General features: G+C 36.2%; 1 protein-coding gene across 1 annotated transcript in view; it reads left to right on the plus strand.

The window, feature by feature from the left end:
• SHOC1 (shortage in chiasmata 1) overlaps positions 1-24,799 on the plus strand; it is a gene marked incomplete at its 5' end in the record, with an annotated part of 107,779 nt that overhangs the window by 40,960 nt on the left and 42,020 nt on the right. The window contains 4 exons of the mRNA XM_080708913.1: positions 1,861-1,964; positions 9,189-9,280; positions 14,840-15,082; positions 22,731-23,144. Of these exons, the coding sequence (XP_080565039.1) occupies positions 1,861-1,964; positions 9,189-9,280; positions 14,840-15,082; positions 22,731-23,144 (853 nt within the window). The remainder of the gene's footprint in view (positions 1-1,860; positions 1,965-9,188; positions 9,281-14,839; positions 15,083-22,730; positions 23,145-24,799) is intronic.

The raw sequence follows: 24,799 nt of genomic DNA on the forward strand, positions 1-24,799 counted from the left end.
GCCCAGAGGTAGAAAAGACCTGGGTTCCACCCGAGTACCACACACACACAAAAAAAATAATAAATAATAAAGAATAAAAAATAGGGCTAAGGGTGTAGCTTAGAGGTAGAATGCCCCTGGGTTCCACCTCCAGTACTGCAAAAAGATTAAATTAAAAATATAAAAGGTAAAAAATAAAGAAATTGGCTAAATGAATCAGCTTAAAAAAAAAAGGTGGCAGTATTAATATAGACAAAGACAGGGGGTACAGTTCAGTATAGAATGCCTACCTAGTGTAAATGAGGCCCAGGGTTCAATCCCCAGCACCACAAGTTCTAGGTAAGTGGATTTTAGGAAGTCATTATATATTGAGAGTTAAAGCCTTGAAAGTGATATCATTTTTTTGAAGTTTGTAACTTATGAATTGCCCACCATATCTTAGCTTCCAATGACTATGTAGATACTCTCATTTTTATTTTTCTTTGGTAATTTTGATTGACAATAGAGAGGTACAAGGAGATGTACATGGGGAAATCACTATTTACCTATATTAAGTCAACATTTTCTTCAAAAGTCTAAATCTCCACTTCTCTCTAAAAGGCATGTTTACTTAAAATAAAGCAATGAGGATACTATAAAAGAAAAAAGCCACTGAACAATATTACAAAAAACTAATGTTACTTTTGTCAGTAGTAGAGGGTCTTTTTTCTTTCAGATCTTACTACCAAGAATGGACTCGATTTTGAGGAAATAAAATGCAGTTCCACAGAGATTGTGCCTTTTCAAAGCCAGAATAAACCAAAATGCCATGAACCAGGTAGAAATTTTCAATAAATCATTTGATAGATCAAATGAAATATCAAGTTGTTTATGATATGAAAGTACACTACATTTATATATACATTTTACTATGAGTAAGTATTAATGTTTAATTTGATTATTCTGATCCTACTTATCATTTTTTCTCTTATCTGTCCCTTTATATTTGTCAGAATTCTATTAGCATGAAAAGTGTATAATTACATGCAGAGCAGAGTACAAAGATTAAAGAAGTGGAATGGAAGAAATAGCACCAATATTAAAAACAGAATCTTAAAATACTATAGCTTGATAAGTAAAATTTTATATTTTAACTCAGTATCAGCAATTTTGCTAATATTTGTTATACTTTTAAAAATGTTGACTTTTAATCCCCTAGAACATCTCATCATTCTCTGCTCTATCATTATTGTATTATCATCTCACCCAATTTAGAACCTCAGGGTCACCTTTGTTTTAGTATAATGCCAAATTGTGTTTGTTTCTTAACAATTCTGGTGATACTGTTATTTAGTTAGTTATAATTACATCACATTAATCAGCTATCTGGAAGTTTACTGCTTTATTTATGAAGATAATAAAATTACACTGACTATTTAGCAATAAATGAGGATATATTTTTCAAGCCCACTCTGTAAATTTATAACTCTCTGCTAAGCTATATAATGTCCAGATTCATTAAGGTAAAGAATTACTTTACATACTATTTGTTTAACATCATCAGTATTCAATACAGAAATTAAGCAAACTGCCAAAATTGAGACCATTATTATATATAAAGCTCAGGAGACTTATCTTACATAAGTAAGCTCAATAAAGTTTAGCTGTTAATGTATTTTTAAGAAATTACCACTGTCATAGTTGAGACACCAGGTGATACATATGTAGTTATTTATATAGATACAAATTTAGAACTGTTATTTTGTATCTCAAACCATTTTGTTTTTATTGAAATATGTTTGTTTTAACAAAATGAACAATTGTAATAATTGGTTGTAAAACATTATAAATTTTATTTTATTCAGTGTTCTGTAACTTTAATTTTCATATATTTCAGCAAAGTTAGAAATGCCACTAACTCATCTATACCTAACAAATCAACATTCTTCAGTGAATTTGTTATGTACAGGACTTCAGAAGTTTCCATTTTCTCCTATCTGTAAAATGTAAGTAAAGATAATATCTAGGACCCAAATTGTGATTTACAACAACCCGTTATGAATGAGATCTCTTCAAATAAAGGCAATTTACAGGATTCAGAGGTCAAACCTTGGTTATACATGTTTAGTTTTCCCAACACTGAGACCACATTGACAGGAGGTTAACAAGGTCAGTGGATATCCTTTGTCAAATTTTTACATTTCTTCATTTCTTCTATGAAAAAAGTATAAAATATAATACAATGTCTGTTATAAGCAACTGTAGGAAATATATGACTATATATGTACATATTTGGTTTTATGCATAGAGTACCTTTAGAAAGGAATGTAAGAAAAGAATAACATTTGTTGTATCCAGAAGGGAACTAAGTTACTTGAAAATATGGCTAGGTTTTTCACAATATAGTCATATACATTTAGAATTTTGAATGTGAATATATTACCATTAAAAATAAAAAACTTGAAAAGTTTGAGATCATGACATTGGAATATTATTCTTTGGACATTGTCTTTGGACACTTGCCAATGGCACTGCTTCTATTGGCACTCATTGCCATGAAAGACAGTAGGTGGTGTATTAGTTTGCTAGGATTTCCATAATAAATATCACAGATTGGTTGGTAACAGCAGAAATTTGTTTCCTCGCAGTCCTAGAGGTTAGCCATTCATGAACAAAATGTCAGCTCTAAGGCTTAGCTTATAGATAGCCCACTTCTTCCTTTGTGTTCCTTCATCCTTGTCTGAATCCTAATTGCCTCTTCTCATAAGGGAGTCATGGAGGATGAGGGTGCACTCTAATGACCACCTATCCTAATTATCTCTAGAGAGCCCTATCTCCACTTACAGTAACATTCTGAGGTAAGGAGGATTAGGTCTTCAACATATGAATGGGAGGAGCCGCAAAGTTCAGCCCATAAGTGGTTTAAAGCTCTGAACTAGAGCCAGATTGCCTGGCTCTATTGCTTAGTGAGTCTGTGAACTTACTTGCTCTGTCCCTCCGTTTCTTTATACGTAATACTGTTAATAGTAATGTCTGTTTCACAGGGTTGTTACCACGTTTCCTGAAAGATTTATTATATATCTCTTCCTAGGAATAGTCAAAGATCCCAGAATAATGTGCATAGTTGTTGACCAGTAGATTTGCCTATCAATTTACTCCTCTCCTAGAAGTACCAGGTGTCATATCTCACTTCTAACAGAAGATATCCACTGACATTGTTCACCTCTATCAGTATGGTGTCAGTGTTGGGAAAACTCAACATGTAGAACCAACACTTGACCACTAAATTTGTTCAATATTCATTATTGCAATATGTACCTTAATGTTTTCTGAGACATATTAATTTAATATTTTAGAATAAATCCACCCCATTCTTTTGCTGCTTATGCTTTATAAAACTAGAAACAGTCCCCTTTTTCTATGCTATAAACTTCTAACTAAATGTGTCCTAAAATAACATACTTTCAGGGAAATTATAGGAAAGACTTCAAGTCCCTAATAATTTTTTCAGGACTGAAAACTGAAACTGTGTGCTGGGTTTTGAGTTCTTAGTTATGAGTGGCCGATCTGCCAGAGGAAAGACTCTAGTCCTCATCACTGGCTGCTTAGGTCGCTTTAAGAGCCTCAGGAAGGCCAGCACCAAGGGGCCCAAGTTTATCTTCATTTCTGCTTAAGAAATATTTGCATTTGGTGGGCAAACTTGTACTATAAAGAACTCTACATGAACTAGGATTGTCCATATCACATAAAAGCCCTAAAAATATCATAGGACAAGTATAATAATCCTTTCAGTCCCTTTGCAAAGATGAAAGATATTTATTTACAGGATATATATTGTCTTTATTAGGTTATTTTGCTCTTTTATTTGCTCCATTTATCTTGACCTATTAAAATAGATTGTCAATTAGAAACAGAAATTTGGCCGGGCGTGGTGGGGCACGCTTGTAATCCCCGCACTTGGGAGGCAGAGACAGGAGGATCACTCAGGTTCAAAGCCAGCCTGGCTTAAGAGACCCTGTTTCCAAATAAAAAATTATAAAAAAATAGGTCTGGGAGTGTAGCCCGGAGGTAGAAGGGCTTCCAGGAACCCCAGTACCACCAAAAACAAAAAGAAAAAAAAAACAGAAAATTGATATGAAAAATATTTATTTAACTGTAATAAACTTTTCAACTACACAAGTTATATACCTATTGTTATAACTAAAACATATAATTAGAATTTATTACAAGTCTTGTTTAATGCATTATGACTTGGCAAAGTTAGAACAGAAAAGGCTTTTAAATTCGCTAATGGCTCTAAAGCCATGTGAAACAACTGAAAGTGGTTGTATTACTCCTTCATTCACCATCAAAAAATAAACATGATTATAAAAACTCTAAAATCCTCTGCGTGTGTGTGATGTTGGGATTGAACCCAGAGGCATTCTATCTCCAAGCTACACACCAGCCTTTTTATTTCCTGGTTTTTTGTTTGTTTGTTTGTTTGTTTGTTTGTTTGTTTGTTTCCTTTGGTGGTAGTGGGGATGGAACCCTTCTCTGGGCTACACTCCCAGATCTATTTTTTTTTAAAATTGGTGCACTGTATTCATACATCATAGTAGGATACATACTTTTGTAGACATACTTGCACACTTTTCCCAGGCAGCCCCCACCCAATCCCCACCCCATTCTCTCCCTATCCCTCCCTCCCATGCTTGGCTTAGTAGTTGACATCTAGTATTATGGCAATTTATCTAAAATTAAAAATGGTAATCTCACATAACAGTTTCATTTGTCTGATACCAAGCTTTTGATGACTTAAAGATGACATTTCAATATTTCTTTTTGCTTTCTTTCTTACCAGAGAATATTTTTTTCTATTTTTTAGGTGAAACTATCATATATTTATATATTTATTTTTCAGAAAAAAATCTATCCTAATATGGAATATGGACTCTAGATACCCAAAACGATCTTGAAAAAGAACAAAGCTAGAAGATATATATTTTCTGATTTCAAACCATATAAAGCTACAATAATTGAAACAGTGTAGTACTATTCTAAAGGCAGATATATAAACCATTGGAGTTAAATAAAAGCCTAGAGCTAAATTCGTCCCTATATTGTCAAGTTATTTTTGACAAGGTTTCCAAGAACATTTGGTGGTGGAAATATTAATCTTTTAACTAAATATTGTTAAAAAAATAATAATTACATGGAAAAGAATAAAATTGGACCCTTACCTAATCCCATATACAAATATTAACTCAAAATAGATAAAAGACCTAAATATAAATCTTAAGACTATAAGCTTTTAGGAGAAAATCTGGGTCATTAAACCTCACAACATTGAAATTGGCAGTGATTTCTTGGTTATGATTTCAATGGCACAGGCAACAGAAGCGTATACAAACTCCCTAAAAAATAAAAAAAATATTGTATATCCAAAGACAATGTAAACAGAGTTAACAGTTACTAATAGAATGGGATAAAATATTTCCAATTGCTATATCTGAAGGTATATTAATATTCCAACTAGAAATCCTAAAAATTAACAACAATAAAGGCAAACAATACCCTTTAGAGATAGATAAAAGACTAACATAAGTAATGAATCTCCACAGATAACCAATCTTAGTTGTCTGTTGGATGGAAAATCTTGTTTCTCTAGTTCTGGTGTGTGTTACCTATTTCTTCTTTGTAGTTAATCTCTTTGAGTATTTTCTCTAGCGCTGGTTTTGAAGACATAAATTCCTTCAGTTTCTGTTTGTCATGGAAGCTTCTTATTTCTCCATCTAATTTGATAGAAAGTTTTGCTGGGTAGGAAATTTTTGGCTGGAAGTTGTTTTCTTTCAGAATTGGGAATATGTTACTCCAAGCCCTTCTGGCTCTCATGACTTGGTTTGGGAAGTCTGGAGTGATTCTAATTGGTTTGCCTCTAAACGTCACTTGGCCCTTTGTTTTTGTTGCCTTTAAGATTCTCTGCTTGGCTTCCACATTGGTCATTTTGACAATTATGTGGCGTGGGGATCCTCTTCTCCGATCCTGTCTAAAGGGAGTTCTATAAGTTTCCTGGACCTGTGTATCGGCCTCTTGCTCGATGTCTGGAAAATTTTCTGCTATTACTTCCTTGAAGAGATTGTTGATCCCTTTGGTTTCACTTTCTTTTCCCTCCTCTATTCCAATTATTCTTAGATTAGCTCTCTTAAAATGGGCCCATATTTCTTCAATATCAGATTCCTGCTGTCGGATATTTTTTTCTAGATTAGAAACTATGCGTTTATTTTTGGATTGCTCATCTTCTAAGAGTGAGATTCTGTTCTCCATGTGTTCTAATCGGTTGTTTGTGCTTTGAATTGAGGCCTTTACTTCATTAATTGCATCCTTTATCTCTTTTTGGCTCTCTCTGAGTTCGTTTCGAAGCACCTCTATTATTTCTACAGTTATTTTCCTGATTTGATCTTCTAGAAATCTCTGATTCTCAGTTTTATCGGGTTCTGATGTTGTGGGGTTGTGGGCATTCATTGCTCCAGTATTATTCCTCTTTCCCATGATTTCAGATGTTTGTGCCTTCTCTGGGTTCTTCCCTTGGGTCACTATGACTTCACTTAAGGTGTTCTGGATCTTGAGTCAGTAGTATCTCAGACCCCACTACTCCTTTACTGGGTTGTATCACAGAGTCTCCGACCCAGAGAGTCGATAGAGGCTGCTTTAGACTGTGGGGGGTGCCAGGTTGCACGTTCTCCTATGGTGTGATATCTCTGCCACCGCCCCTCCCCCACTGGGTCAAGTCCCAGGGAGTACAGTACTGGGATTTCTCCTCTGTGGCCCGCAATTTGACTCACTGTTCTTGAGTGCGCAGATGTAGCTGTACTGGCCTCGCTGAATTTGCTGCTGCTGCCGCCAGTGGCAATATGGCGCCGCTGCTACACCCTCGGCTATGGGGCTGGCGTTTTCTTCTTGGTTTTAATTTCGACTCTGAATCCCTGCAGCGTGTGCTGAGCTCAGCCACTGGGAGCTTTAGACGCTCTCTGCTTGGAGAAATCCCGCCTGGCTGTTCCGCAGTGGCTCACCTCAGCTTGCTGTAGCCGTCCCGTGAATTCGCCGGTGCCGGCAGTATGGTGCTGCTGCCGCGTCTGCCGCGTCCTCGGGCGCGAGGCTGGTTATCTCCTCTGTGGCTCTGTTCTCAGTCCGCTTTCTCTCTGGAGCCTGGTGATTTTTTGTTTCACTGGTGATGGTGTTTTCTGGCTATGAAGGCGCTGATTTTGTGGTAATGGAGATTTGTTGTTAGCGGGGCTCTTAAGCCCTGCTTTTCTCGGTCGCCATCTTCCCGGAAGCCCTATTTTTTCTATTTTTTTAATATTTTATTTGGAAACAGGGTCTCTTAAGCCAGCAAAGCTGGCTTCAAACCTGCATGATCCTCCTGTCTCCACCTCCCAAGCGTGGGGATTACAGCGTGCGCCACCACGCCCAGCTTCATTTCCTGTTTTTTGTTTTGAGTTTTTTGGTACTTTTGATTGAACTCAGGGGCATTCTACTTTTGAGCCACACCCACAGGCCAAATTTATTTTTTATTTGGAAAGGGTCTCACTGAGTTGCTGAGGCTGGTCTTGACCCTGCAATCCTCTTTTCTCAGTGACCTAAGTACTGAAATTACAGGTATGTGCCATCACGCCTGGGCTATTATTTTTGCTTTTTAAACATGGTCTTGCTGTGATCTTCCTGTCTCAACCTCCCAAGTATTGGAATTATAGGTATACACCACTATACCCAGATAAAATACTATTTTAAAAATAGATGTATATCTCAATTATGAAAATCAAAAACAAAGAGGAAAAGGTGTTCAATTTTCTAACAAAGAGGAAGGAAAATAATAACTAATGTCATTTTCCTTTTATAGTCAATTACTTATGGTCAGTTACTTTTAGGCCAGCTGAATAGTTTAGGAAAAAAAACCTAGTTTTTGCTACTCTAGATTCTCAATTTAACTAGCAGTACTTATAAATAACATGCATGTATCGATCCATATGAACAAAACACAGAAAGAATACAATTAATTCTCAATTATGGAGACAAAAGTTTAGAGCATAATGGATTTCTTTAAATATTTTTACTGATGCATTGTAATCATCACAAAGGATTTTTTTTTTTTTTTTTGCGGGTCTGGGGATGGAACCCAGGGTCATTCGACCTCTGAGCTACATCTCCTGCCCTATTTTTTTATTCTTTATTTTGAAACAGGGTCTCACTAAGTTGTAGAGGGCCTCACAAAGTAGCTGAGGCTGTCCACAAACCGCGATCCTCCAGTGTCAGCCTTCCGAACGCTGGCATTACAAGCGTGAGCCACCACACCTGGCATCATAAAGAATTTCAGAATTAATGGTCTCTGCCCTACCAAGGCTGGTAGTTTCATAGCTATAGGTGAATTGTGATTTATACTTTTTTTTTTATGGTACTGGGGTTCCTGGAAGCCCTTCTACCTACAGGCTACACGCCCAGGCCTATTTTTACATTTTTATTTGGAAACAGGGTCTCCTAAGCCAGCACGCGGCTGGCTTCGAACCTGCGCGATCCTCCTGTCTCTGCCTCCCAAGCGCGGGGATTACAAGTGTGAGCCACCACGCCCGGTGTTGATTTATACTTATTTTCAAACATATTTTTCTCCCTTCTCCCCTTAGCAGCTCAAAGCATACTAACATGCACAAATCATTCACTCACACACCTACTAAGACTGAAGGATTTGGACTAAACTTTAAGACACTGTCACCGCTGGAGAAGGTAGAACAGTCAAGACTTTTGCATAGTTTTGATCCTCAGCCAGTTGAGGATTCAGTGTTTCTATATAGAATAGAAGTAGGGACAGCAATTTCATAAACCTTTCATTGAAGTTGCTATTTGCATATTACTTAGATTATATTTTTATTTTTGCTGGGGGTATTATCATAGTATATAGAGGGAAGTGTTAAAACTCTCCCAAGTCAGCCCTCTCTGGCTCCAGATTATATTGAAAGAGGTAGAAGTGAGACTAATTTAGAGGCAAGTAAGAGTAACTAAGGAGTTTACAAATGAGCAGACCTTCCTGGGGAAGGGATAAGTATTTGAAGTTTGGTCTGTGGAACTCTATTTCAGTCTACACATTTATAAATAGAGTTAATTTTGCACTTGCTTTTGAGTATAAAAATTACTAGAAAAATGCTTTTATAGAAAAAATGTATTATATAAAATTAAGCTTTAATTCTTTTTCTTTTCAGTAGTTTGCTTACTGCTGAAGAATCAACTAATAAATACTGTATGGTGTGGCAATTGGAAAGTGGCAGAAGCTCTTTCTCGTTTACACTTACAGGTAGAGTAATGGCTTTCAAATGGCAAATAGGAAGTACAGGTGAAAATGTATAGTGAGAAGAAATATGGGATATATTTCTTTGGCCATTTCTTAACAGAATATATAACAACACAAAGTTAAAATATCCAGATATCTGCCAGAAGGTTCATTCTGTTAAATGTAGAAGTATATGTCAAGATCTTGATCTTGCTGATTTTCTGTAAAATTTTTATACATTTCAGAAAAAGGAAAGGAAACAATATAAGCAGTACATAAAACAACCTTACATGTATAGTTTATATTTCCAAGTCTGTGAGCTAATTATAAAAGAAAAAGTTTCACATATCTAATATTAGGGTTTAAATCTGGAATGTCCCTCCCAGTATCATGTGTTGAAACCACAATGCATCACAGTTCAGAAGTGGGGCTTTTACGTACTGATTGGATTATGAGGGTTCTAAACTCCTTGGAGTAATCTATCAAATGAATGAATTAAATGATAGTGAACCAGACTACGAGAAGTAGAACCTACCTAGAAGTAAGTCCCTGGAGCATGGTCCAGAAGGGTTTATCTGTCCTTGGCCCTTATTCTCTCTCTGCTGAGCAGCTTTCCTTTACCATGCCTTGCTGCCATGATTTTTCTGTCTTGGACCCAACTGGCCATAGACTGAGACCTCAGAAACTGTGAGCCAAAATAAACATTTCCCCCTCTAAGTAGTTTTTGTCTGATTTTCTGTTTTGATGTCTGCATTAGAATACAGAGTCAAGAGCTGGGCGTGGTGGCACATGCTTGTAATCCCTGCGCTAGGGAAGCTGAGACAGGACAATCACACAGGTTTGAAGCCAGCCTCAGCTACTTAGAGAGGCTCTCGGCAACTTAGTGAGACCCTGTTTCCAAATAAAATATAAAATAGGTCTGGGAGTATAGCCCAGAGGTAGAAAGCCTCTGGGTTCAACCCCCGGTACCACCAAGAAAAAAAAAAAAAAAAAGAGTCAAGAAATAAACAACATGGATAATTGACTAGTGGGACCCTTAGATAAAACTTCAAGTCTAACAAATTATACTTTCAAAATAAGAACAAAAAAATAAGAATACAGAAGGGAACATAGTAATTTTTTTTTTCTACCATGTTGCTAAAAAGAGAAGAAAAAAATCTCCCCTGAAGTATCTTTTATCAGCCATCATGCTAGGTTGCAGTCTGAATTCAAACCACCTATATAAGCTGAAAAAATAGACAGTGATTTAAAGCAGTCTCAGGTTGGCAACGCCCCACACCAAACATGTAGAGGAACAAAGGCAAATACTTTGTTAAAGGGGAAAAATCATTTCTAAAAGAATACACTTCAATCCATGCCTCAAAGAAGCTAACAGACCCAAAACAAAATGTAGCCATCCCCAGTGAGCAGAAACATCAAACAACAAAATCAGATTATGGAGCCAGGTGGTTGTGCACACTTGAGAGGCCAAGACAGAGATTACATGTTAATGACCAACCTCGACAACTTAGTGATGTCCTTCACAATTTAGTGAGACCCTGTTTCAAGGTAAAAATTAAAATAGCACTGGAAGTATAGCTCAAAATTAGAATAACTCTGGGTTCCATCCCAGTACCATGTACACAAAGAATCAGATTATGTATTGGAATGATCAGTCAAACACATAATGTGATATGTGCTTAAAGCAAAAGGGTGGGAAGGATGGAAGGAAGAAGATAACTATAACAAGGACAAAAAGAAATGTTCAAGTAGATTTGTAAGAGAACTATGTGGATACTCCAGAAATAAGAACAAATAACTTAGTGGACTGATTGAATACAATATTAGGTCAGTTAAAAAGAAGATTAATGAACTGAAAGGTTTGAAGAAATCATCCAGAACCCAGTATGGAAAAATAAAAACTGAAAGATAGGAAAGTTTAAATGACATGAAATGTTGAAGAAGATGGAACATGTATCCAATCAGAGATCCAGCCAGTGATATAAGAGAAAATAAGAATGAGGTCATATTTTTGAAGAAAAAACTGGTGAATTTTTTTCAGAATTATTGATTGTTTCCATCGGTATTTTTACCACTGGACCCAAAATGCCTGATGACCAACTCAGAGGAAGGAAGGTTTATTTGCTCACAGTTCTGAAGATTTCAGAGGTTTTAGTTGGTGTTAGGCTGAGTCATGTCTGCCAAGCTCAGGGCATGGTGGCAGGAAGCAGAGAGATGAAGCAAGAGTGGAAGAACTTTGCTCTCACATCATGGAGACCAAAAGCAAAGAAAGCAAGGGGCTAGGAGCAAGAGACAGAATATAATTCCCTAGGCCACACCCCCAGGGATCCCTGTTTAGCATCTAAGCCCTCCAATATGGCTGAATGTGGAAACATTCTAAATCCAAACCATAACATTGATTAACATTAGTCCTTAGGTCTGGCAAGGTCTATGGTTTCTATGCAGAATAGACTAAAAGAATTAAATATGGCATAATACATTACCAAACATAACAAAGTGATCTTATAAGTAAGGAAATGAAAAATGAAAAATGACTTCTCAATGATACTAATAAAAGCCAGAAAATAGTGGCATAGTTATCTCCAATATGCTGAGAATAAATTCCTATCAACTTGAAATCCTATACCCAGCAAAACTATTATTCAATAACAAGAGTAAAATAAAGGTTATTTGCAAAAAATAAAACATCAGAGGGACTTTCACTAAAAGAAACTGAAGAATATACTTCAAGGAAAAGGAAAGTGATCCCCGATGGAGGATCCGAAACTTAAAAAGTAATGATGAGGGAAGATATTTACACATATATGCATAAATGTATTACACCACATCAATAACAATAATAACCTCTTGAGATATTTTTTAAGAAAAAAAATGCTGGGCTGGAAAAGGAAATATAAAAGCCTCATTAAAACAAAGCCTCATAAAATTTTCAGAGTGTTTTAGAGAAAGGTAATAATATTTGCTTGTTGGTAAGAACACAGTTGTTCATTTTATTTTTTAATATTTCTATTTAAATATAGTACTCTAAGATAACTGTATATTTCACAAAACAAAAATAAAACCAAAAATAGATGAGTTTAAGTACTAACAATACTGCCACCTAGTATGTAGTATCAGATAAGTAATTTAACCCCTCTGAAGCCATTTTTCTCATACTGGAAATAATGTCTATTTCATCAAAGATATATCCAGCCGGGCATGGTGGTGCACTTAAAATCCCAGCGTTAGGGAGGCTGAGACAGGAGAATTGAGGTTCACGGACAGCCTCAGCTACTCAGTGAGGCCCTTTGCAACTCAGTGAGATTCTGTTTCAAAATAAAAGATAAAAAATAGGTCTGGGGGTGTTGCCCAGAGGTAGAATGCCCCTGGGTTCCATCCTCAGTACCTCAAAAGAAAAGATATATCCATACAAAAACTCATATATGAATGTTCATAGAAAATATATTTGCAAGACTCAGACAAGAAGCAACTTACATGACCATGAATAAGTAAATGGCAACAAATTATGGTATATCTATACAAGGGAACACTGCTCACTGATCAAAAGAATGAACTATTCCATTTATATGACTTTTTTTGCAGGTCTGGGGGTGGAACCCAGATGCATTTGACCTCCGAGCTATACCCCCTGCCCAATTTTTTATTCTTTATTTTGAAACAGGGTCTCATGGAGTTGTGGAGAGCCTCACTAAGTAGCTGAGGCTGTCCGCGAACCATGATCCTCCTGTCTCAGCCTCCCAAATGCTGGGATTACAAGCATGCGCCACCATGCCCGGCTTTATATGACATTTTGAAATAAAAAAAAAATCAGCAGTGAAAAATGGGAGCCAGGGACTATTGACAGGAAATGGTTGTGGGTATGTAAAGGCATTGGATGTGATGAGGGATACATGAATCCACATAGGTAATAAAATCACATGATGTTTATTACAAATACACAGGCATGTGCACTTGTGCATCTGGGTGTAAGTAAAAATGAAACATCTACATAAGACTGGTGAAGTTTTATAATGTCATTCTCTTAGTTGTGTTATTATAATTTTCCAAAATGTTACCATCAGAGGAAACTAAGGAAAGCATACAACACAACTCTCTGTATTATTTCTTCTATGTAAATAAGAATCTGTAATTATTTCCATCTGAAAAAAGGAATGAACGATTCACAGAACAACATAGAAGACTTAAAAAATAATTGCACTGAATTAAAGAAGCCAGACTCCCCCCCAAAAAAGAGTTCATACAGTATATTTCTATTTATATAACATTCTTGAAAATGCACTTTATAGTATGAGGAAGCAGAACAATGGGACGGAGTAGATGATAGGGAGAGTTAAAATTATGGTATTAGAAAGAGGCTTGAGGAAACTTTGGAGGATTAAAAATATGTTCATTATCTTGGTTTTTGGTAGTGAATTCATGAATGTGTATATATATATGTTAAAAATTATCAAACTCTTTAAATATATGCAGTTTGTTTCAAAACAATTATATCTCAATAAAACTAAAAATTATATTTTTCTCAGAATCATTTAGGGATTACCTAAGAGTAATAAATATAAAACACTTATTGTCAATTTGTTTAATAATTACTATTATTAATATTAGTTTTTCCACTGTCAATTATTGATATTATTATTACTTGCTTTTATTAAAAGCATCATTTTGCGGAGCATGGTGGCTCATGCTTGTAATCCCAGCATTCAGGAGGCTGAGAGGACAATGGCGATTCGCACACAGTCTCAGCTACCTAGTGAGGGTCCTTTGCAACTCAGTGAAGCCCTGTCTCAAAATAAGGAATATAAAATAGGATTAGGATATAACTTGGAGATAGAATGCCTCTCGGTACCATCCTCAATACCAAAAAAAAACCCCATCATTTCAAATTTAGAATTTTAAAACTCATAATCCTAATTTGGAATAGAGCTTTCAATATAGATAGTAACATTAAGTAGTTGTGCTGTTCTGTTTCTTCCATATGATTTTCTTCTATTTAGGCTAAAAATGATGAAGCACAGTAAGCTCTGTACCACAATATCTAAGATGCTATTTATCAAAATCTGAGATTGTTCAGAATCCTTACAATGAATTAGAATTTCTAATAAATCATAGTTTTTAAGATATCAAATGTATCAATTAAAAGTGGTCAAACAAAATGATTCCTTTTATAAAATATAGAATAATTATAACTTCTTTTTTAATTCTCTTAATTTGGAACAGGGTCTCACTGACTTGCAAAGGGCCTTACTAAGTAGCTGAGACAGTACATGAACCACGATCCTCCCGTTTTAGCCTCCCAAATGCTGGGATTACAAGTATGTGCCACCACACCCGGCTGACTTCTTTACATTTTTAAAGATTAAAATAAATCCTTTATGTGACTTCTATTATTATAGTTACTTGGACTTTTACAAATATTACAATCTTGGAAACAAAATACCACATAAAACCTCAAGTTTCACTTTTTTCTAATGTATGGAAACACCTTTTCTAAAGAAATTCAAGTGTGTTTCTATTTAGTATGCTTTTTATTTCTTTCATCCTGTAAACTATTTCTCTTTTTGTTTTTTGTTTTCTTTATCTTAGTGCCAAAAATTCGAGAGTACAACAGTCAGTATTCAGTTACAGATTTGGAAAAAGTATCTCCTATCAAAGAAAACAACCTTATGATTAAACCTCTAAAGACAGAGTGGTGGAAAGAAATAGGAATAAAATCAGTAATGACAGAAACTTTGGAAGATCTGAATACATATATGTGTTCTGATGATCAGTCTTCTAATGACACTAAAATGGAGGGTTTTTTACCTACAAAAGTGGTTCCGTTAGAACGTAAGTATGATAGTAAATATAATGTGTGCATGTTTTCATAGTGAAAAAATGTTAGATAATGGATTTCTTCTTGGTGATTACAAAATTATAACTAAGTTCTAGCATTCAGTATAGGCTCTGGCTCTGGCATCAGATTTATGATTTTTTTTTCTTTTCTAGGCCACAGTTTCTTTCTCTAAAAAATGAGAAAGTTGTACTAATTCTATTTTTTTTTTCTTTTTTTTCTTTTTTTTTTTTTGCAGTACTGGGGATTGAATCCAGGGGCATTCAACCTCCAAGCTACACCCCCAGCCCTATTTTGTATTCTTTATTTTGAAACAGGGTCTCACTGAGTTGCAAAAGGCCTCACTAAGTAGCTGAGGCTGTCCGCGAACTGTGCAATCCTCCTGTCTCAGCCTCCCAAATGCTGGGATTACATGTGTGCACCACCACGCCCAGCTCTGTACTAATTCTAAAATTCCAGTCTGTCCCAAAATTCCAGTCTCTGCTTTTAAATATTTAGTGATTTTCAATTAAAGTGACTTTGTTTTCTTTTATAAATGACTAATTACTAACATAGTTTCTATTTATATCAGCCTAGGCACAGATAAGCATTTTGCAGTAACGACATTTTGACCTAACTACTAAACTTTGGCATTCAATAATATTTAATAATCTCTCTTCAATAATAAAAAAATCTTAGTGAGGTTGTGGATGTAGCTCAATGATGGTGACCTTGATTAGCAAGTATGAGACCCTGATTTCAATCCGCAAAAACATCGGGAAAAGTTGCTTTGTTACTAAGAAATTTAACATTTTTTTACTTAAATAATTTTGGAAGGCAGAAATATATTTTGAGTGTCTTTCTTATTTTGATTGCTATAAATTGCATTATAATACATTTGTTTGTTTTTGGGGGGTACTGGGGGTGGAACCCAGGGGCTTTTCTACCTCCGGGCTATACTCCCAGACCTTTTTTATACTTTATTTGGAAATAGGGTCTCACTAAGTTGCTGAGAGCCTCACTAAGTAGCTGCAACTGGCTTTGAACCTGTGCAATCCTCCTTTCTCAGCTTCCCAAGCACTGGAAATACAAGCATGCACAACCATGCCTAGCTTAATAAAATATATTTGGAGCCAGGCCTAGAGCACACCTGTAATTCCAGCACTTGGAGTCTGAGACAGGAGGATCACAGGTTTGAGGACAGCCTCAGCAAGTAGTGAGACTCTTATCTAGCAAGACCCTGTTTCAAAATAAGAAATAAAATTGGGCTGGGGATATAACTTGAAGATAGAATGCCTCTGGGTTCAGTCTCAGAAAGAAGAAAGGAAGGAAGGAAGGAAATATGTTTGACATGAATTATACCTTTTTGAAGGATATATGAATTGTTTAAAAATAAGTTCATGCAATAACTAGTAAATCTTAGTCTTAAGACTAAGTTTATATTTAGTTTATTATAGAATAATAAATATACTAAAAGTGAGTTTTAGAAATTATTATGTCTTGGGAAACTGATATAAGGAGATAAGGAACTAGGATGAGAATTATCAGCAAGATATGTCTCAGACTCAGAAGGCAGCTGGGTGTGGTGGCACACACTTGTAATTCCAGTACTTTGGAGGCTGAGACAGGAGGATTGCAGGCTCACAGCCAGTCTCTGGAATTTAGTGAGGCCTTCAGAAACTTAGTGAGACCATGTTTCAAAATAAAGAATAAAAAATACAGGGCTGGGGTATACCTCAGAGGTAAAATGCCTCTGGAGTACATCCCCAGTTCTGAAAAAAAAAGTCAGAAGGCATCGAGCGCTTTAAATGTGAGAGTACAGAGAACAGACACATTATGCTAATTAACTGTACTCCATCCAGGCCTAGATGGTTACTGTTGATAGAATAAGAAGTTTAAAAAATATTAGGTCAGGTTGCTAGACAAAGAAAGAGAAGATGATTTTATGGGGTCTTCAAATATCCAGATACTATATTAAATTTATACAATTTATAAAATATTATGGTATAAAACTAATTTGAGGTTAAAATAAAACATATTTGCTTTAATATATAATAGAATTATGATGTTGGTATAATTCTGAAGTGTAAAAAGCTGTAACTATTTCTGGACTCCATATCCAAATTGTAAAAGTAGGGTTACTTAAAAAGATAAGAGCAGATGAAAACAACCAGGAAGGTGAACTAATAAACAGCTCCTTCTTGCTGGATGTAGTAGCAGATGCCTGCCATCCCAGTATTTGGGAGGCTGAGACAAGGTCACAGGTTCAAGGCTATCTTCAGCAACTTAGTGAAACTCTCGACAATTTTTCAAGAACCTGTTTCAAAATAAAAATAAAATAGTGCTGAGGGTGTCGCTCAACGGTAGAGTACTCTGGGGTTCAATCCCAAGTAACATACACACACACACACACTTCATTCTTACCTGCTAACCAGTTTATCCCTGGAGACTGTTTCAGAGGTTGCAAATAGGTAACGCTCAGGGCCTATTCAGCCCATATATTATTGACTCACATAATGTTTTAGTTATTTAACAATATTTAAAATTGGGTATATCTCATATATTAATTGTTGTCTTGAGTTTGTCTTTAAAATTAAAAAACTGGACTCAGATTCTCATATGGCAACATTTAGCTGGGACCCTTAGTAGTTCACCACTTTAAACAGGCCATGCACCCTCCAGCTCATCATAGTCCTCAGCACTAACAAATTGAGGCCAGATGTTAGTTGGCATTGAGACTTACTCTTGTGCTTTTTCTTATATTTAGGACAGTTCAGAGGAAAGGGGAAAAAGTTTCTTACATCAATAGCTCAATTAAAAATCATAGATTATATTTTATAGGAAAAGAATACAATGTTTATCTTTCCAAAGATCATGATTTAAGCACCTGCCATGTACTTCACTCCTTTACATTATTTAGTTGGTCCTATAGGCATTTGTTTTCAAATAACCTCTACAGGCTCTAACTTACATATAATAAACACCAATTTTAGCTGTACACTTTGACGTAGTTTCACAAATATACATACTTGTGGAACTATCATCATACATATATGTTTATATATATTTACATATCACAATTATGGTATATATTTACATATTTCCATCACCCAAAGTGACCTTGTACTCCTTTGCAGTCATCTTCTTCCATACCACCCTTCTCTACAGCCAGCCTTCACCCCTGACCTTTGGTAACCCCTGGTCTACTTCTGTCACTATTTATTAGTTTCCCTGTTCTACAACTCCATTCACAGAATCATATAGTATAGGATTCTTCCACTCAGCATAACATTTTTTTTTTTGCAGTATCAGGGATGGAACCCAGGAGCATTGTACCTCCAAGCTACACCCCCAGCCCTATTTTTTAGTCTTTTTATTTTTTGAAACAGGGTCTCACTGAGTTGCAAAGGTCCTCACTAAGTAGCTGAGGCTGTCTGCGAACTGCGACCCTCTGGTCTCCGCCTCCTGAATGCTGGGATTTCAAAACGTGTGCCACCATGCTTGGCCAGCATAACATTTTTAAGATCCATCCATGATGTGTTTGTAACTAGTTCATTTATTTTTATTGCTGAAGAATATTTTCTTGTATAAATGCACCAAGTTTATTCCTTCCCCAAGAGTTCTTTCCCAGTTTTTTTTATTATTGTGAATTAAACTATGAATATTCTTGTACAAGTCTTTTTGTAGGCATGTTATCATCTCTTTTTCTAGAACTAGAAAGAATTCTAGAAGTAGAATTATTGAGGACATGGTATCACTTCTCTTTCTAAAAGTAAAATTATTTAGTTTCATTATAGGTATATGTTTAATATTATAAGAAACTATTAAGTTGTTTTCAAAAGTGATTTCACCATTGTACATTCCCACCAACAATGTGTCAGAGTTTCAGTTACTGTAAACACTTGTCAACACTTGGTAGTGGCTATTCTTTTTTTTTTTTTTTTTTAATTTTATTTTATTGGTGCACTGTATTCATACATCATAGTGGGATACAAACTTTTGTAGACATACATGCACACATCGCCCAGTCAGCCCCCACCCGATCCCCATCCCATTCTCTCCCCATCCCTCCCTCCCATGCTTGGCTTAGTGGTTGACATCTAGTATTATAGCAATTTATCCAAAATTAAAAATGATAATCTCACATAACAGTTTCATTTGTCTGATACCAAGCTTTTGATGACTTAAAGATAACATTTCAATATTTCTTTTTGCTTTCTTTCTTACCAGAGAATATTTTTTTCTTTTTTTTAGGTGAAACTATCATATATTTATTTTTCAGAAAAAAATCTATCCTGATATGGAATATGGACTCTAGATACCCAAAACAATCTCGAAGCAAAAACAAAGCTAGAAGATGTATATTTTCTGATTTCAAACCATATAAAGCTACAATAATTGAAACAGTGTAGTACTGTTCTAAAGGCAGATATATAGACCATTGGAGTTAAATACAAGCCTAGAGCTAACTTCTTCCCTATATTGTCAAGTTATTTTTGACAAGGTTTCCACGAAGATTTGGTGGTGGAAATAATAATCTTTTAACTAAATATTGTTGAAAAATAATAATTACATCGAAAAGAATAAAATTGGACCCTTACCTAATCCCACATACAAGTATTAACTCAAACTAGATAAAAGACCTAAATATAAATCTTAAGACTATAAACTTTTAGGAGAAAATCTGGGTCATAAAACCTCACAACATTGAAATTGGCAGTGATTTCTTGGATATGATTTCAATGGCACAGGCAACAGAAGAATATACAAACTCCCTAAAAAATAAAAGAAAATATTGTATATCCAAAGACAATGTAAACAGAGTTAAAAGTTACTAATAGAATTGGATAAAATATTTCCAAATGCTATATCTGAAGGTATATTAATATTCCAACTAGAAATCCTAAAAATTAACAACAATAAAGGCAAACAATACCATTTAGAGATAGGTAAAAGACTAACATAAGTAATGAATCTCCACAGATAACCAATCTTAGTTGTCTGTTGGATGGAAACTCTTGTTTCTCTGGTTCTGGTGAGTGTTACCTATTTCTTCTTTGTAGTTAATCTCTTTGAGTATTTTCTCTAGCGCTGGTTTTGAAGACATAAATTCCTTCAGTTTCTGTTTGTCATGGAAGCTTCTTATTTCTCCATCTAATTTGATAGAAAGTTTTGCTGGATAGGAAATTTTTGGCTGGAAGTTGTTTTCTTTCAGAGTTTGGAATATGTTACTCCAAGCCCTTCTGGCTCTCATGACTTGGTTTGGGAAGTCTGGAGTGATTCTTATTGGTTTGCCTCTGAATGTCACTTGGCCCTTTGTTTTTGTTGCCTTTAAGATTCTCTGCTTGGCTTCCACATTGGTCATTTTGACAATTATATGGCGTGGGGATCCTCTTCTCGGATCCTGTCTAAAGGGAGTTCTATAAGTTTCCTGGATCTGTGTATCAACCTCTTGCTCTATATTTGGAAAATTTTCTGCTATTACTTCCTTGAAGAGATTGTTGATCCCTTTGGTATCACTTTCTTTTCCCTCCTCTATTCCAATTATTCTTAGGTTAGCTCTCTTAAGATGGGCCCATATTTCTTCAATGTCAGATTCCTGCTGTTGGATATCTTTTTCTAGATTAGAAACTATGCATTCATTTTTGGATTGCTCATCTTCTAAGAGCGAGATTCTGTTCTCCATGTGGTCTAATCGGTTGTTTGTGCTTTGAATTGAGGCCTTTACTTCATTAATTGCATCCTTTATCTCTTTTTGGCTCTCTCTGAGTTCTTTTCGAAGCACCTCTATTATTTCTACAGTTATTTTCCTGATTTGATCTTCTAGAAACCTCTGATTTTCTGTTTTATCAGGTTCTGATGTTGTGGGGTTGTGCACATTCATTACTTCAGTGTTATTCCTCTTTCCCATGATTTCGGAGGTTTGTGCCTTCTCTGGGTTCTTCCCTTGGGTCACTATGGCTTCACTTAAGGTGCTCTGGATCTCGAGTCTGTATTATCTCAGACCCTACTACTCCTTTACTGGGTTGTATCACAGAGTCTCCGACCCAGGGGGTCGATAGAGGCTGCTTTAAACTATGGGGGGTGCCAGGTTGCACGCTCTCCTATGGTGTGATATCTCTGCCACCACCACTCCCTCACTGGGTCAAGTCCCAGGAGGCACAATACTGGGATTTCTCCTCTGTGGCCCGCAATTTGACTCACTGTTCTTGAGTACGTAGATGTAGCTGTACTGGACTCGGTGAATTCACTGCTGCTGCCGCCGCCGGTGGCAATATGGCGCCTCTGCCACGCCCTCGGCCATGAGGCTGGCGTATTTTTTCTTCTCTGGTTTTGATTTCCACGCTGAATCCCTGCAGCGTGTGCTGAGCTCAGCCACTGGGAGCTTTAAATGCTGTCTGCGCCGAAAGATCCCGCCTGGCTGTTCCGCATCGGCTCACCTCGGCTTGCTGTAGCCGTCCGCTGAGTTCGCCGCTGCCGCCAGCAGTATGGCACTGCTGCCGCGTCCTCGGGCGCGTGTGTCTCCTCTGTGGCCCTGAGCTCTGTTCTCAGTTCGCTTTCTCTCTGGAGCCTGGTGGTTTTTTTGTTTTTCTGGTGATGGTGTTTTCTGGCTATGAAAGGCGCTCTTTTTGTGGTAATGGAGATTGGTTGTTAGCGGGACTCTTAAGCCCCGCTTTTCTCGGTCGCCATCTTCCCGGAAGTTGGTAGTGGCTATTCTAATCTGTATATTGTGGTTATTTCATTATGGTTTTAATCTGTACTTCCTAAATAACTAATAACTATGAGCATCTTTTTACATGCTCATTGACCTATATAACCTGCGTGATCCTCCTGTCTCTGCCTCCCAAGCTCAGGGATTACAAGCATGCGCCACCACGCCCGGCCCTATATAACTTCTTTAAAAAACCAAACAGCTTTATTGTGATATAGTTCACCTACAATACAATAAACCCATCGAAAGTCTACCCTTTAGTGGCTCTTAGTATAGTCACAAAATTATATAGTCATTATCACAGACCATTTTAGAACACTTATATCACCCCCAAAAAAAACCCATATCTATTAGCAATCACTCCAGATTTTGCCCAGCTGTGGAACTACTACTTTATTCTCTGTCTCTATAGATTCACCTCTTTAAGACTTTTCATATAACTACAACTCATATGTCGCCTTTTGTGACTGGCTTCTTTCACGGAACATGTTTTAAGATTCATGTTGTAGAATATAAATATCTTATATGAAATATTGTTGAAATCTTTTGCCAACTTTTTAATTAGGTTGCTTTTTAAAATACTGAATTATAAGAGTTCTATTTTTTGGATGCAGTCTTTTGTCAAGTATTATATTACAAGTATTTTCTTACAGTATGTCGCTTATCTGGTACCTAAGTTTTTGGTAATTATTAGCTCCAAGGATATAACTCTTATAAGCCAATTAGCAGTAGGACTTTTCTGGAATTCTTTCTTTGCCTGGTCACCTAATTACTATTATAAGAAAAAAGGTGCTAATTTTTTATATTTACATTTTTAAGTTTTATTTAGATCAAAATTGATTTTTGAAACAGTAAACAAACTATTCCCAAGATCAAATTATTTTAATAAACTAAAGTTAAATGTTATCCTAAAACCATAATAGATTGCTCATTTTTTTATTTTCTGTTTTTAGCACAGCTAGAATATAAAAGTCCCCCGCCTATTGTACTTATTAATGAGAAATCTACAAATGATAATATATCACTTGCACAAAAGAGTCCATCTCTGGCAGAAGAAGTATCAGATCTGTGTTTGTCCGATGAATTTATCTCTGTTGAAAAACAAGAAAATAAAGAAAACCCGAAGAATGATGGAGAACTAGTTGACAGAATAATCCAAGAGAAAGAAAATAAAGATGAGGTTGAACTTGACAACACAGAACAATCTATTAAATCACCTTCCTCTTCAAAAATTAAAAAAGCATCTTTTGAACATGGCAAAACACAGGAGAATCATTTGGACCTTTTGAGTGACTTTATTATGCTACGAAATAAATATAAGACTTGCACCTTAGAGACTGAGCTGACAGACCATGATAAAAGAGATGGTGGGTAACCTTGTGATATTTTGGCATAGTTATGATGCTTAAGGACAAAGTGCATAATTTATTATAGAAAACAAAGAAATAAATTTCTATTAGATAAAATATTTTTCATAGTCAAAAAATGCCATTCATTCATGATACTTACTTGTGGATATGGATACATAGATATAGATTTAGACATAGATGTACATACAAATTTTTTTTCTCCAGGTTAACAATACATATTTATAAAATATCATCAGTAAATTATATCGACTAAAGTTTTCTTAGAAACCAACACTTATCAGATTAAGGACATTTTGTTCTATTTTGCTAAAGCATTTGTACTAAAATTAGATTTTAGCCTTTTTAACTTTTTAAATACTTTTTTTATTGGTGCATTGTAATCATATATCACATTGGAATACAAGACTTGAGAGGATATACAAGCACACATCATCCAATTAGCCCTCATCCAGTCCCCATCCCATTCCTTCCCCCTTCCTCGATCCCATGCTTGTTTGGTGATTAACTTTGATACATTTGTTTATGTACCTCCTGCATTTTAAAGAGGCTCCATCCTCCCCTATTCCATACCCTCTGATTGGTCACCTTAATTGCTTCACTATAGGGCCCTTTCTATAGCTTGACCTCTTCCTGTTGCCCCTTTCCTCCTAGTTATTGCTGATTAGGGGAAGCATCTGGTTTTTATTTTCTGCGATATTTCTCTGTGCATGCTGCGTTGCAAGTACCGATCCCACTCTTGACTGCCCCAGTAGTAGCCTGGCTACCCGGTGGACTGATCCAGACCTCGCTGGCTCAAGCAGCGGCCTTTCCTCATGGGAAGCTCCGATTCTGGTCTTGCTGGCCCCGACACCAGCCTAACCCCTCAGCTGGCTCCGATACTGGCCTCAGTGGCCCCAGCACCGGCCTAGCCTCAAGGCAGGCTCCGATATCAGCCTCAGAGGCCTCAGTAGCGGCCTTGCCTCACGGAAGTACATACAATTTTTTGAAAACATTTAAAAGTTGCATTTGAGTTTGTAACAAATGCCAATATTTGTAAAATTTGCTTTCTAAAATTTGGCCATACAAATTCACTTGTATTTGGCCATACAAATTCATGGTCACACTGCCATTTTTCTCTATTAGAAGTCCTAAGTATATTAGCTTACATTTTAATATATATTTAAGATTTTCTTTTCCTTTTAATTACTTATTACTCTTCCTGATGTTACCGGAGTTTTCTGTTTGAGTTATAATTGTTCTATTTCCTATATCTGACCCACTCAAGGTAGCATAAATGTGTCATATCATTTTACTTTTGGTAAACAATAGGCATTCTAGAATAAATTTGACAGACATTACCCTGATGAAATAGATATAAAAATATTTATGTGAGCCAAGCATAGTGCCTCACACTTGCAACCTCAGCATTTGGGAGGCTGAAACAGGAGGATCACGGTTCGCAGTCAGCCTCAGCTACTTAGTGAGATCCTCCGCAACTCAGTGAGACTCTGTTTCAAGATAAAGAATAAAAAAATAGGGCTGGGGGTGTAGCTCAGAGGTAGAATCCTCCTGAGTTCAATCCACAGTACCACAAGTGTGTGTGTGTGTGTGTGTGTGTGTGTGTGTGTGTATGACTTAGAACATAGCTAGGTCTTACTGTCCTCTATACTAAA

The sequence above is a fragment of the Muscardinus avellanarius genome (genome assembly GCF_963383645.1).
Source record: "Muscardinus avellanarius genome assembly, chromosome: 13".
NCBI classification, from domain to species: Eukaryota; Metazoa; Chordata; class Mammalia; order Rodentia; family Gliridae; genus Muscardinus; species Muscardinus avellanarius.